This window comes from Vigna umbellata, chromosome 8 (assembly GCF_029865625.1).
Source record: "Vigna umbellata cultivar VRB3 chromosome 8, Vumbellata_1.0, whole genome shotgun sequence".
In the NCBI taxonomy this organism is placed as follows: domain Eukaryota; kingdom Viridiplantae; phylum Streptophyta; class Magnoliopsida; order Fabales; family Fabaceae; genus Vigna; species Vigna umbellata.
Genome location: NC_142172.1, coordinates 46,853,387 through 46,868,158, shown reverse-complemented (window position 1 = coordinate 46,868,158; position 14,772 = coordinate 46,853,387). Strand labels below are relative to the sequence as shown.

The following is a 14,772-nucleotide window of genomic DNA, read 5'->3' as shown; positions in this document are numbered from 1 at the left end:
GTCCGTACGATTTAAAATTTAGACATTAAAAAAACAGAAAAAAGTAAATTAAGAATTCAAGATAATCTAAATTGAACCGAAAAAAGTGTAAATGAATGTTTTGTAACGATCCTCAACTCTACCTCGACCCAAAATAAAAACAATTACTCATTATTATTTACAAGAAAAGATAAAAACAAAAGAAAGCAAAATAATTTACTATTTACATATTAATTTATTGAAGAAAATGAAATAAATTGTTGTTTTAAACTATTATAAAGTTGGCGACTAGAGAGTGATTAGAATATAAGTAAATTAATCATTAGTGAATAAAAATATTTAGCTGGGCTTTTCCTGAATTGATTTGAAAACAAATGAGAAGAAGACGATAGGATATGAGTGGAAGAAGTGCATTTCTGCTTGCATGTCAACTTCTAAGACCATTTATTTATTTAATTTTAATGTTACTTTTCAAAGTAATAATAAAGTGTTTAACGTGACCTGTCTCCATATCAAAAAGAAATTGTCAAACCGTCCAATTCTAAGAATCTTCCTATCTGTGTCAAGTAATGTAACTTCAACAAAAGACGGTGTCTTGCCATTCTTTTGCTACACCATCCATCAAATAATAATAATGATAACTATTCAGAGTACCTAAAAGATAATGAGTTTTTTTTTTTAATATAATGCTGATGAATAAAGAAGATCTATTTATCATCAAATAATACTCCAGAAAATAAAACAAATATTTGGTTATATTATATAGGTAGAGGGTGGAGCTTCATACCTTATGTTTTCGAACCTCTGAATTTAATTAAAACAAAAAATTCAAATTTTCATATCGTGATGTCTATTAAATATTCTATCCCCATCAAGATAGCTCTAATGTATAATTAATAGCGAAAGTCGGCTACGAGTTTTTCAAGATATTCCATAGAAACATTTTTACTATATGAAGTTAGGATTTTGGGTGGTAAAAAAAATGGTTTTTAAATTTTGAAAAATTAAAGTATAGATGAAAAATCATTAAATTATAGATCTTATAACTCTTACATCAGAGAAAAATATAAAAAAAAATCTTTAAACTAATTGGCATAATTAAATCTATATAAAAGAAAAGAAAAGTCATAATATAACTCTTAAGTATTTAAATTGAAAATGCTTTTAAGTATAATCTTAGTAGTAACTAAAAATATATTTGTTAATAATTTATTTTTGGTACAACGAATTAGACAATTATTTCTATATTTAAGATTTAAGCTACTCAAAATAAAATATTAAGATAGGATCGATTATTTGATCTTAATAATGAACATAAAAATAAAATGTTAAGACAGATAAATTATCTGACGTTAACAATGAACATAATATGTCAACTTTTCATGAGAAGTTCTAAATAGTAGTAAAAATATTAAAACAATAGAATAATATAAACTAAAATGGATTACATAATTCAGAATTTCAAAACGAAGTATGATTTAAAATATATGAACAATATAAATTCTAAAATTAAAAAGTGATTTTTTTAATATGAAGTTACATTAATAAAATCATTCGTTCACTAAAAAAGAAGTGGCAACTGCACCATTTTTTCATACACTGAACCAATTTGGTACATTACAGGAGAATTTACAATTGACAGGGAGGAATAGACCAAAGAAACAGTGTAAACCCTTGCTCTCTAAGAAACAGGACTCGCAAGCTTGCTAATTTGCGTGTCTTGAGCACCATGCCGTGTAATCAAAATCGATTTTACTATCCATTATACTCTAACTCCAAGGAATTACTAAATAGAAGGTTTTTATTGGAAATTAAAATGTAAATATATTAGTAACATTAAATGTTACACGTTCCAATAAAACTTTCTACTCTTAATTCCTTGACCATTGTCTTAAGGCAATGGTGAGTAAAAAATGAATTAAAATAAAATCATACTTCCCTTTCTATATTGGGAAATATAGCAGTGACATAACCCAATTCAGGAAAAACTTTCAGCATAGCCACCAAAGTGAAAAGAAGGGTTGCAAGCTGAATACCTTAGTTAACCATGTCTTCCCTCAAGGATTGTGCAGCCTCTGCTTCCAATTTCTCCCAAGTTAACTCCCTCTTCTCTTCCAACTCTATAGTCTTGGCTTCTTTCTCTATGTACTGTCTTTGACACTCTTCAAACAATTCGGTATCCATCTCCAGAAACATCTTCCTCACGTTGGCCGTTAGCCCCTGCACTACTCGGCTCCAATGGCCTTTCATGTTTTTTTCCAAAGCTTCAAAGATTACTGGCAATATAACATTTCGATTCTGGGCTACTAAATTCACAAAGTACTCATTGCTCCACAAGAAAAATGCTCGCTCGGCAACCTGCCATGGATAGAATAATTGTCAGAGAGCAATCAAGAGAAAATAAAAAAACATTTTTCCATTACTACATCAAAGGACGAGAAACATCGTTTATTAAAGACTGATACTGTATTAGAGCGTTATTTATCTAATAAAATCTGACTACAGCAATGCATTACCCATTAAACTAGATCCAAATTCAAAATGTCTTATGACAATTTTCCTTGGTCGAGGTAGCTAATCATGTTACACATACATAGCTTACCAATAGGAGGGGCACATGACGGTACAGGAACATTGAAATCTAAAAACAAAAGAACAGATAGCAACAATGTCCAGACCAGATTGTTTTCTCATCTCCCCATAATTTGATAAATATATGATTTTTGTTTGTGTGCATGTTTACACGTGATTTTCAGTAACAAAGAACTCTCAAATATGGATATGTAAAAACCCACCATAAGCTCTCGAGCCATCAAATCGACTATGGGATTGGAACTCAACTGAACATACTCACTTTCGGGCATCAAGACATGAGAGTGCACTTTCCCTCTCTTTTCTATGATAATATTTATATTGCTGAGATCTCACACCCCAGAAGTATTACAAATACAGATTTCTATTCATAGGCATGAGGGGATTTTGTTATTGAGACTCCTATCTCTACGCTCCAAATATAAATCCCAGAAGTGAATAGGTGTATTAAGATTTCACATCAATTGGAGGCATGACCAATGGAGTCTTTATAAGGCTTAGACAATCCTTGGCTTATAAGTGAGCATTTGTAGGACTGTGTAGTTGCAAACCTAAATTGTAAGAAGATGCTAGAATTTATTCTAGATCCATTATTAGGTCATGCCTATTTATCTATGCTCTAGGATGTCTATTCCTAGGCATAAGGTGTTTTTATTGGGTCACCTACATCTGTCATACTCTAGATGTTCAATCCTAAGCATAACTGAGCGTATTGAGATTCTACTTTGACGAGAGAGATCTCTGATCAATGCAGTCCTTACAAGGTTTGAGTTAAGTTAGGCCCTGTACCCGAAATTTAAGATGCTCAGACATTCATTGGTCTCGTATGGCTACCTCTATTTCCCCAAAGGATAGTCATAATTTGTCAATATTTTTTTGACAACATTTTAATATCATCTACGTGTCATTCTGTGATTGGTCTATATTGGTGTTTATGATTATTATTATTGATTGTAGAGTAATTTTGGACCAATCACAATGACACGTAAATAATGTTAAAATGTTAAAAGTACCATTATCCTTCTCGAAACTCCAAATGTTTATAACTAAAGGTGAGGGATGTATCCATATTAACTAGAGACATCACCAATGTAGTCCTCATAAAGCTTCAATACTTACCTAAAGCCAATTTTATGAAGCTGAATTATGCATTAAGCCCAAATTCTAAGGCATAATATTTCTCTAAAGCAAAGAACATCATATCATAAATACAGGGCATAAGCTATGAACCATCACTACAGAATGCTACAAGTTACATATGAAAAGTTAAGCATAAAAAGGCAGACCTGAAACTGAGAGCTGCCAAGGCAGCGCCCGATCTGTCTGAAAAGAGAGGCAATACACCGTAGAGAGTCAGTACATTGAGCTGCCTCAAGAACCAGTTCTAGTTCTCCAAGGAAAAGAACTTCCTTCCGGGAATTCGAGACTGGCCAGTACTTTAGCATCCCCTTGATCACAGGATCAGCCAGCCTGTTATCTTTCTCTACAAACTGAACCACGCAATGAGTCAGTTGTTCGTGATAAAAGGAAAGAGATTTGGGCTTGTGAAGTGGAATAAGAGTCCGAATTAGAAACTGTTTATGTTCCTCTTTCATTGGCAAAGCAAACCCATTGATAATACTAGCATGGATCTCCAGCAACTCGGAAATACCATTGTGCCTCTGAGTTTCAAATACAAAACGGTAGAAGACGTCGTTGATGGCATTCCTAATGAAGGGCCTGTGCCCCATGTACTTGCCATAAATGCGGTGAAGAATGTTCTTTAAATACTCGCGCTCTCGCATGTCCTCGGAATCAAACAAGTCGATGAGTTTCGTCACAAAGACATGGTCAATGTAGCGCTTGGAAGTCTTTACATCAACCTCCGGTGAGACAACGTAACGCAAGAGGATATCATACACGAGCTGTAAGTGCGGCCACGACGGGTCCAAATATCTGTCGTCTTCATCGGGTTCCAGGTATTCTGTGCCGTGAGGTGATGGAGGGGGACAACGGAAGATGTTAACGGACACCATGTTAATCAAGTCTTCTTGATTTTCGCTGAATCCAAAGGACCCGGAATGGATGGTTTCAATGAGTTCCTCGAGTGTCTGGCGCTTTGTTTCCCTCTCGTTAACGGAATCGACAGTGTCTGAGAAATCGCACAAGAAGCAACACCCTTGTATTTTTCGGAGGATCAGCGCTCGGTGTTCCGATTCGTCGACGTCTCGCAGTGGAAGTAGTGGCTCGATTACGGTGGAATTGGGAGGCGGGGCAGCGGGTGAAGGGTTTTGAGAGTCGGAATTGGCGGGAGCGACGGCAGGGGCGGTGATGGTGACGGGGGCGGGAGCGGCGGAATTACGAGATGCGTGTTTGACGACTACTTCGTAAAATTGAAGGCCGTTTTCCGGGAATTCCAATTTGGAGCATTTCTTGTGAGCGAGCTTTATGATCTTGTTGAACATTTTTTGGGAATTATTTGGATGGCGGGGGAAATGAATGTTGGAACGATCAAAAAGCCCAAGAAATTGGGAACGTTAACGGAAGCGGAAATTGGATTTGGCGAACCCGAAGCCCCAATGGTTAATGGTGCGACTTCTGGGTTGGATTGTGGAAACCGCGAATAACCGCTATGAAGCGGAAAACCACTCGCGTCCAAGGCGCCCTTCACTCGCATGAATCAATATAATAAACAAAAAGGTGCAAAATTGTAAAACGCAAAAATTAGTTGTTCTGGCCCGAGGCGCCAAAATTCGAGGTTAGCCACGTGGACTGTTATGCATTGTGCCAATGTGCCCAAAATTAACTAAGAGCTTAGAAATTATTTTGGAATAAGAGAAAATTGAGCACGAAACCTATATTCCTTTAATATATAAATATAATAATACTAAAAATTAGCCTTAGTCGTTATCCTATATTAAAAGAGACTGATGAAATTTGGTTCAACGCCTTTACTCTTCAAAATAGATTAAAAAAATTTGATTCCTCCCTTTATATTTTTAACTTCATGTAAGCTGACTTAACTGTATAAGAGTCAAATTTTTCATCTCTCCAAATCCACATATCCTCCCATATTCTGTTTAGTGAATTCCTTTCTAATTCTGCATAAACTCATCAGCTTGTTTCCCTTTTCATTTAAACAAATCTATCATCTAGTTTATTAACCATTCTCATGTATTGTTCTCTTTACAACTTCACAAATCTCTGTTGTTCCTTCCTTTTTAATAGAATTTGCTTAACAAGATATTAAATCTCTTCTATTTATTATATTGATTTTTTAAAATATAAATAAAGTGTTTATGTTGTTTCATATACAAATGGTTTCGTTGAGATGGTACTGGAATATTTCTCAAAACCGTGTTGTTCTCAAATTGTAATCTAAATACAGAGAGGATGGGGCAACACTGAAATCTATATAGACTCGGAAAGGAACACATTGTAATCCAACAATGCAATCAAATTCTAGAAAACATTTTAACATAATCACGCATAAAACGGAAGAAGGGATTAGTCATTCACCAATCTCGTTTAGTTTAAGGGAGAAATCACGTTACAGCAAAGATTTATAAGGATATACAAAAAAAAAAAAAAAGGTTTGCCATTGGCTACATTTCAAAATGCTCCGGTCCATCACGTTTTAGAAAGAAAGCAACTACCATCCACCTTTGACAACCCCGTCATTTTTCTTGCCCCATGAACCTGCTGCACCTACATATAAAAACCATATAGTCAGAAGTCTATTGAATTAAGGTGAAAATAAACATAGTATTTACAAATTTATATTGATAAAACATTATAGATTAATTCTGCTGTAATTTGTAGTTTATCTCCTAATTACTAATGATTCGTCGCATTGTAATTTTATTTTTCTTTCGAACACTAACTCGGGTTTTTCTTTCTCAATAAACAAAAAGGGAAGAATAATTGGTTGGAGTTATATTCGGTTTTTCATTATTTCTTCCATACCTTCTGCTGATTCTTTCCAGCTAGAAGATTGACCATTATCTGCAGCACTACTAGATTGACCCCACTTCAGAACTCCAGTAGTGTTTGAACTAGATCCCTTGTTCCACCCACCATCCTGGACATTGGTCTCTTCAGCTGTAGATTTTTTCAAGCTAGCACATGTAGCCTGTCTTGACTCATTGCTGTTCCAATTATCGTTAGCTCCACTTGCGGAGCTCCAGCTCTGCTTATTTCCACCTTGGTTCCAGCCAGAACGATCCTTATCTGCATTCACCTGGTTCCAAGCCTGAGATACATTATCATTAGCTTCACCACTTACTGAACTCCAGCTCTTCTTACTTCCACCTCCTTGATTCCAGCCTGAATCATTAGCTCCACCATCTGCTGAGCTCCACTTTGGCTTATTTCCACCCCCTTGGTTCCAACTGGGACTCTCCTTATCTGCATTCCCTTGGCTCCAGCTCTGCCTGTCCTTGTCCCCAGTATCATGTTTCCAAGCCTGGGATCTATTATCATTAGCCCCACCACTTGCTGAACTCCATCTCTCTTCACTTCCACCTCCTCGGTTCCAGCTAGGATGCTCCTTATCCGCATTTTCCTGGCTCCAGCTCTTCTTTTTTTTGTCACCAGTATCCTGATTCCAAGCCTGGGATCCATTACTATTACTCCATCCTTCAACATTACCTGGACCTTTCTTCCAGTCAGAGGACCCATCCTCACTAGAATCCCTCCTATTGTTCCAACTACCAGATTGATCACTCCTTCCTCGACCTCGGCCTCCACCTGATCCCCACCTACCACCAAAACCTTCCCTGTCCGATCTACCTCTACCACCAAAGCCCCCACGGTCTCCCCGGCCACCAAAACCCCCACGATCTCCCCTGCCTCCAAAACCCCCACGGTCTCCTCGGCCTCCAAAATCCCCACGCCCTCCAAAACCCCCTCGGTCTCCTCTACCTCGAAAACCCCTACCTCTAAAGCCCCCTCTGTCTGATCCACCCCTACCCTGGTAACCACCTCTCCAGTTCCCACCACCTGCTCCTCTAGAATTTTCATTTGAACCTTCATTTTCACCATTCAACTGATTATCGCTTGAGCCTGCACTCCAGCTGCTATTGCTTTTCCAAGTGTTGTTTTGATTGGCGTCACCTGATCCAGAATTCCAACCTCTCCAGTTCCCACCACCAACTCCTCTAGAATTTTCATTTGAACCTTCATTTTCACTATTCAACTGTTTATCGCTTGAGCCTGCACTCCAGCTGCTATTGTTTTTCCAACTGTTGTTTTGATTGGCATCACCTGATCCAGAATTCCAATTACTTTTCTTGCCCCAGCTACTATCATTATTTCCAGTATCAGGATGCCTAGAACTCCAGCTAGAATTCTTGCTTTCATTCCCCGCACTCGAAAAACGCTTATTACTGTTCCAGTTGTCATTATTTCCCCTGTCTGGATTTTCATTGGAATTATCAGATCCAGGATTGCAATTGCTATTTTTCGAATCAGAAGCCCAGTTTCCACTGCTTCCAGAGTTCCAATTGCTTTTCATGTCCAAGTTGGAATCTTGATTTCCAGGCTCAGTACGCCCAGAACTCCAGTGAGAATTCCCACTGGTAGATTTCTTTTCATTTGAGTCATTCCAAGATCCAGAGTTCCAATTGCTTTTCTGACCCCAACCATTCCCTTGATTCGCACCAGTACCATCAGATACAGCATTCCATTTACTGTCTTTTCCCAAATCAGAACCACTATTTTCAGCTTGACCGAACCCCACAGCTGGACCGTCTGAAGTATTTCCTGCACTCCAACCACCTTGATCTTTACCTTCTTCCTCCACATCACGTGACGAATATCCGGAAGCATTCCAATTGCTTTTTGTTCCCATACCAGATGGCTCACTCCCTTCCTTATTTGGTTTATTGCTCCATCCAGCATCCTTACTAGCATTGATATCTGAAGAACCAGAAGGATTTCCGACTTTGACTCCACTTGTTCCAGACTCCCACCCACGCCAATTAGAAGTGAGGTTTCCTTCATCTGATCCACTTTTAAAACCATTGCCATCACCCCATCCAGTCAATGAAGTTTCATTTGACTTTTGGACACTGTTCCAACCAGAAGATTCCTTTTCAGAAATCTTGGTTGTATTCCAATTGCTATTCTGATTGTCATCACCCACACTTCCAGTTTTACGTTCTGCCAGACCCCAACTGCCTCCACCATTTCCCCAGCAGCCACTAGAGTTTTCTGGATTAGAAGCAACTCCAGTCTTCTCCACTGCAGCAACCCATGGAGAGTTCTGGTTTGAATTACTTTTAGTTTCCCAAGGAGAATCCTCTGCACCTACACATTACAACAGCAATGAGGCAAATGATGAGTTGAGCTAAGTAATTAAACTAGAACCAAAACATATCAAACATTTCCGTACTACAACTTTTACCCTTGGAACTGAAAGGATTTAAGGAAGAGTCTGGCTTCTGTAAAACCAAAAACAGATACTTATTAAATTAAAATGAAGTAAAATCACAAATATAAAAATCAATTGGATATAAATGAGTACATGAATGTACTATACCAAGAGTGGTTAGATAATGCACAGGCAGGACAGATAGGAATAGGAAAAAAACAAGAATAAATTGTGTTATGCAACACATACCAATAAGCTTGGAGCAGAATCATTAGACCATGTACCCCTGAAAAATGTTATCGCAAGACAAAAGAGAAACTAACTTAGTTGGGATTAAAACTAATCACGAATAAGAAAGAAAACTGGATGCTTGCAATTTAAAATAATCTGCCCAATGATTTAAAAACAATACAAAATGACATAATCATGGTGCCTTGGAACTGTGCAGTGTCTGAGTTTCATATCTAATAATATGTGATGCTCCATGGAGTATTAGTGTTTGGTTCTCATCCCCTAATATCTACCTTTTGAGAGTGGGATTCCCTAGTTCTTGGGTGTTTATTAAGTGGTATCAGAACTAATTGTCAGTGTCTTAGAAAGAACTCTTCACAGAGGATTTTGATCATTAGAGAATTCTAACTACCGAGGTAGTTAAGTGGAGTGTTATGAAATAAGTTGTTGTGGAGTGAAACTTGTCAAACCATCGGCTCTTAGAGTAGTAATATGATATGACTTATGTAGTATGAGGTGCCTAAGTCTTGCATCGAGTGGTACGAGACAGGCAGCTAAAAATTTAAGTGTTTGGTTCTACCCCCTTTAATTCCAAGGGTGGGTTCCCCACATATTTGAGTCTTTAACGTATAAATACAATAACCCACGCTAATCCCTTAATATATCAATTAGATAGGCAATTTAAAATAGTAACACTCCATATCAGAGGAACATTTAGAGAAAATGGAATGACATAAAGCTGGATTAACTACCACATCTAGATAAATTGGTTATGCTTTTGGGTTTTAATACGTAGAGTAGTTATACTTGCATAAGTCAAATCACCATTATTCATAATTATTTATTTGGCATAAATATGCCTTGGTTGCATTGTCATCTGAGTCATCCTTGTCTTGTCTGCATCAATGCTCCGTAGCCATGAGTTAACCCTTCCCAATTTCCACAAATTTCTACATTACTGAACAATATTGACGACTAAATCCATCATGCAAAATGAGCAAGGATATATATTGGGTGAACATATAATACTGCCTATATGCAGATGACTAATATCACTATGAAATATACCTTTCAGATGATGCCCCAGCAGCATTCCATCCACCACTGCCAGTGGAAGTTCCCACTCCATTCAGCCAACCTTTCCAATAGTCAAGATTAAGGTTTCAATAAAACATCAACGCCAAACAGAGAACAGGGAAGATAGCTATACACATGCTAATTGATACTATAATCCATTTAATTGGGATTTTTTTTTTTCTTTTTAAAGGGTAAAAGTAGAGAATAAGGTATTCTCACCTCCAGAGCTTCCTTCACCACCCAGCAGCTCAAATGGCTTAGATGAACTTGAATCTGGATCACCACTGATATAAAAAAAACATTTGAGAAACTAAGGATATTCACAGACACAATGAAAGTAAATCATATGTAGTTGTGGCATACAAAGTTAACGTAAATATCAGAAATACCGTGATGAAATGGCAGCACTCTTCCCCTGAACCTCAGAAAGATGCTCGCATTTAACTGTGAAAAATATTTTGTACAAATTGTTCTAAATAATGATCTAATATATCAAAAGAAAAATACAAAACAGTCCACCGTCATAAACAAACCTGTAAGAACCTTCTGCTGAGAATCAAGTTTCACAGTTACATCAGCGCGGCGCAAGGCAATGACACGGCAAAGGTATCCCTTCAAAGGACCTATCCTAATTCTCAAGGTCTGACCAATATTAAACATGTTATTGCTGTCCCCACGGTTAACTGCATGCACAATTATTGAATTGAGAAAAATGAATAAATGCATATATCCACAGCTAAAATAGTTTTTAAGTAGTCATGTATCTATACAGACATTCTCGATTATTTTCCCTTGCTTGCCATGGTTTTTTGGGTGATAAGGGAGATCTTGGTGATGATGGTTGGTCTTCAAAGAATAAAGGACCTGGTTCACTATCCTGAGTATGAAGTAGCATTCAAAACATAAAAACTCAGATGAAATCATTCAACAGTTTGTACATGGCAGGATACTAGAAAGATTTCAAACCTTTCCACTGAAATCACCAGCATCAAGCTTGACCTTCTCACACATATTAGATTTACATGTGACGTAACCTCCATTTTCTTCCTCATTTCCATCATGTAAAAAGACAATTCCCCTATAAATGTGCTTAACAATGCCTTGTTTACCCTACAAAAAAAGACATGACAGTTTTTAAAAGTATCATGCAAGGCATGAAAAACCCAAATATACCACAACTAGAAATCTTCATATTTAGAAATACGAATCACACCTTAGATGGACCGTCTAGAACCCTGACAGTATCATTAACCAATATAGCCTTATTTTGTTGATCAAAGGCAGTGAGTTTCAAATCCAATAGCCCACTCTTTATTTCCTTTCGTTCAATAGTTATAACAACAGGTCCATCTGAACTCTCTTTTAGAATCTATACAAGCCAGGCAAATTAGAAATGTACTTGTAAAAGATAACAGGGCCTCAAATCAAAACGCTTAGAACAAATGAAATTGCGTAAGGTGAACGCCGTACCCTGTAAGTATCATCTTTATCCATGCCGACTATTACACCAAAGTCCTTCTTCCTGAAAAACAGTAAAGGTTCTTCAGGAAGCCATGTTTAGAAATGTGCAGGCATGGGAACGTGTGTATTTGCATGTATCATTTAAGTGCATGTGTGCGTGAACGAGAGAAATGGTTCTCCCAATACCATGAATGTACTGCAATGGGATTGGGCAAGGGCATGCAAAGCAAGTACGATAGAAAAATAATTCATATGGTGCTGTGAATGTTAGCTAGGTAAAACAAGGACTTACCCGAAACATACTAAATCATAAAGTTCAAAATCATTTCCCACACCCAAATCTGATGAACTCTCTCCTTTCCCACCTCCTTTGTTGGGTCTTATTACACGTTTTTTCTTCTTACCACCATAAAGTTGAGCAAGCCACTCTAGATCTTTTGACTCATTGTTTTCACAATTCCCAAATTTTAACAGCTCCTCTTCTGTTGGCACAACACCCCATAAACTTAATGAATCCGGAGATACTTTCTTGTATACATACCCATCTTTGAGCATCAACCCATCAAGAACCTCAAAAACCTTGCCTGTTTCCCGGTCACGCTTGACCTGAATGAGTGGTCGGAACTCCCTGCAGAGTTATTGAAAAATAATCACATAACAAAAACTATCCTGTAAAAAGTTAACAAAATATGAGAATATGTATTATTTACTCAAGTTCACTCGAGCTGATTAATCTAGGGGCTGGTACAGCAACCTTTTGGCGACTATAACCTCCACCCTGTACACGAGAGAAGAGATGCATCAACAATCTGCTCACTCTGTGGCTCTGTTTGGGTTACAAGTAAATTAAAGAGGAAAAAAAATAGGGAAAATAGAAATAAATAAAATAGAAGAATATTTTGTTTGAACAGATAGAAATAAGGTAAAAGTAAAAATAATTCTTGTTTGAATGAATGTAAGTGTAAGGAAAAGATAAATAAATATGTTTAATTAAAAATTAAGTTTAACTAAAAAGTAATACTTTAACATTAGTTCTTGAGACAATAAATACATTACCAGCAGATATATCATATATACAGCAACTAAAACAAAACAAGCATAATCAAAGTTAATTAATTAATTGCCTAAAAAAAATGGGTAGCAAATCAAGTGGACACAGGTCTCCTTACAAATTTGGCAGCCAAAGCTTGCAGATCAATTCTTGGAATGAGCTTAACTGTAACCTTTTTCCTGGTATTATTTACAGCCACCACCTACAAAAACCATAATTAATAGAAGGAACGATGCATTCCACAAGTTGAATAGCAAAAATAAAACAAAAAACATTATTTTTGCAATCATGCAGTACCTGTCCTAAATCCCCTTTGTAATTACCACCTTTTATTCGAGCCCACATACCCTCAGAAATTTCAGGGGTTCTATTTCTAACAGAAAAAAGATGATAGACCTCACTATTTGGTACTAGAGCTACTCGAGTAACATAGATTCCGGGAATCCCTTGACATGCCTGAAACCATAAATTAATAACAAATGTGAACAGAATCAGCCCATGGTAGAAATGTTTCACCTGAAAACTAGCAATATAGTGCTAGACAAAATTTCAGCCACATTAGTCTGCAAATTCCTACTCAAAGAATAGAACCTGCCGAGACCGCAATTTAAAACCATGCCAAGCAATAAAATTAAACCAAACAAAAATACCAAGTACTGAGATCACCTCATTTATATCACACTGCCTTTCAGCCTCAATGTATACAAAACCTTTCATATGATCTACGGCAAAAGCAGATTTTATCTTCAAGACAGTACCCAAAGAAAACAAATCAGCAAACTTCTGCATCAGACACAAAGCTGAAAGCCTCTCCCGGCCAACCTGCAGCAAAAGGGAAAAACTCCGCTAACTGAGAAATTTAAAAGAAACAAATATTAGCAAAGTCATAGATTCGAGCTCAAGGTATCATACAGTGCATTTGACTTTCCAGATGTTGGGCATTAATTCCATGACCGCGTCATGAATAGAATTTGAGTTGTTGCCTTTGTCATCAAACTCATCAGCAAATTTGATAAATCTAGATGGATCAGCGTAGCGCTCCTCCAATATTCTATCAAACTCTTCTTCGTCCACCAATTCCTCTTTAGGAACACGCGGGAAATTGCTCGGGCCTGGTTCGCTCATTCTTCTCGGAGAGGAATCAAAAGCTTCGTCAGAAGAATCTGTTACAAAAAATTAGAAGGTGTACGGTACCACGGGAAATTCTAACCACAAAAGATGAACTCCAAAACCATAAAATCATAAAGAACTCAAACATTTCTCATTAATGAAGCCACTAAAAGCCCTATATAGACGTCCAGAACAAATAAGGACATGAAATTTAACTAAACACAGAAATGACGCCGAAACCCTAACCATTTTCGTGAGAGAGGAACAAACGATGAAATGTAAGAGCATGAGAGAAAGAAGGGTATTCCATTATGTACCGTCGCCGAAATCACTCTCTTCGCTCAAATCGCTGTCGTCGCTGTCATCGCTGTCATCAACGTCAGCGGCGTCATCGATAAACTTCATGGCTGCTGACTTGAAGCGGCCACCGGTCTTGTCATCATCGAAGCTGGCCTTGCGCTTGCCGGTCGAAGCTTTTCCGGCGACCTCCTTGCCCTTTCCTTTGCCCTTGTTCGTCATTTCTACCGAAAATGCTGAGACTGATGCCTTTGCATGCTCCGATAACTGGAGAGAGAGAGGATGAAGCAAGAACAGTGTGACTGTCACTGATCGGGAAAAAGTTGGAAATGAATTTATGTTTATACTTTTTATTTTATAAATTATAACAGTGAGATTGATAAATGCAAAAGGTGCAGTTTTCTCTATATTTGACAATCACTTGCAAAAATTGGGAGGAGGCATTGGGTTTCTGTTGTTTGCTCTTTGCACCACTTTTTTCTTCCTGCACCCCACTTATTTCTAAATTATGACTTCTTCCTTTTCATCCTTTAACCCTAATGGTTTCTTGAAATATTATCCAATTTATAAATCTTTTAAATTAAGTAATCCCAAACGGTGGTTAAAGTCTTAGCGTAATTAT

The 14,772-nt window shown here is 37.3% G+C and overlaps 2 protein-coding genes across 2 annotated transcripts; both read right to left on the bottom strand.

Annotated features, from left to right (window-relative positions):
- Positions 1-1,480: 1,480 nt before the first annotated feature.
- LOC124843213 (serine/threonine protein phosphatase 2A 57 kDa regulatory subunit B' beta isoform-like) lies at positions 1,481-5,209 on the bottom strand. Its single transcript, XM_047319877.2, has 2 exons — positions 3,858-5,209; positions 1,481-2,337 (listed from the first exon to the last, which is right to left on the bottom strand). The coding sequence occupies exons 1-2, from the start codon at positions 5,013-5,015 to the stop codon at positions 2,017-2,019; spliced, it is 1,479 nt and encodes a 492-aa protein (XP_047175833.1). The 5' UTR covers positions 5,016-5,209; the 3' UTR covers positions 1,481-2,016.
- An 801-nt stretch (positions 5,210-6,010) lies between these two features.
- KTF1 (kow domain-containing transcription factor 1) lies at positions 6,011-14,481 on the bottom strand. The gene is made up of 19 exons (XM_047319849.2): positions 14,171-14,481; positions 13,656-13,906; positions 13,410-13,565; positions 13,041-13,199; positions 12,862-12,945; positions 12,403-12,470; positions 11,985-12,320; positions 11,702-11,753; positions 11,445-11,600; positions 11,198-11,341; positions 11,006-11,108; positions 10,765-10,914; positions 10,621-10,675; positions 10,451-10,515; positions 10,223-10,292; positions 9,173-9,209; positions 8,957-8,993; positions 6,517-8,859; positions 6,011-6,258 (listed from the first exon to the last, which is right to left on the bottom strand). Exons 1-19 carry the CDS (start codon positions 14,370-14,372, stop codon positions 6,203-6,205), a joined length of 4,524 nt encoding a protein of 1,507 aa, XP_047175805.2. The 5' UTR covers positions 14,373-14,481; the 3' UTR covers positions 6,011-6,202.
- Positions 14,482-14,772: the final 291 nt, after the last annotated feature.

Coding starts and splice junctions, on each gene's coding strand:
- KTF1 (XM_047319849.2), bottom strand. CDS start 14,372: ATGACGAACAAGGGCAAAGGAAAGGGCAAGGAGGTCGCCGGAAAAGCT. Junction 11,109..11,197: donor CTGGTGATTTCAGTGGAAAG/GTTTGAAATCTT, acceptor CTTCATACTCAG/GATAGTGAACCAGGTCCTTT. Junction 10,516..10,620: donor AGTGCTGCCATTTCATCACG/GTATTTCTGATA, acceptor TTTTTATATCAG/TGGTGATCCAGATTCAAGTT.
- LOC124843213 (XM_047319877.2), bottom strand. CDS start 5,015: ATGTTCAACAAGATCATAAAGCTCGCTCACAAGAAATGCTCCAAATTG. Junction 2,338..3,857: donor TTGGCAGCTCTCAGTTTCAG/GTCTGCCTTTTT, acceptor TATCCATGGCAG/GTTGCCGAGCGAGCATTTTT.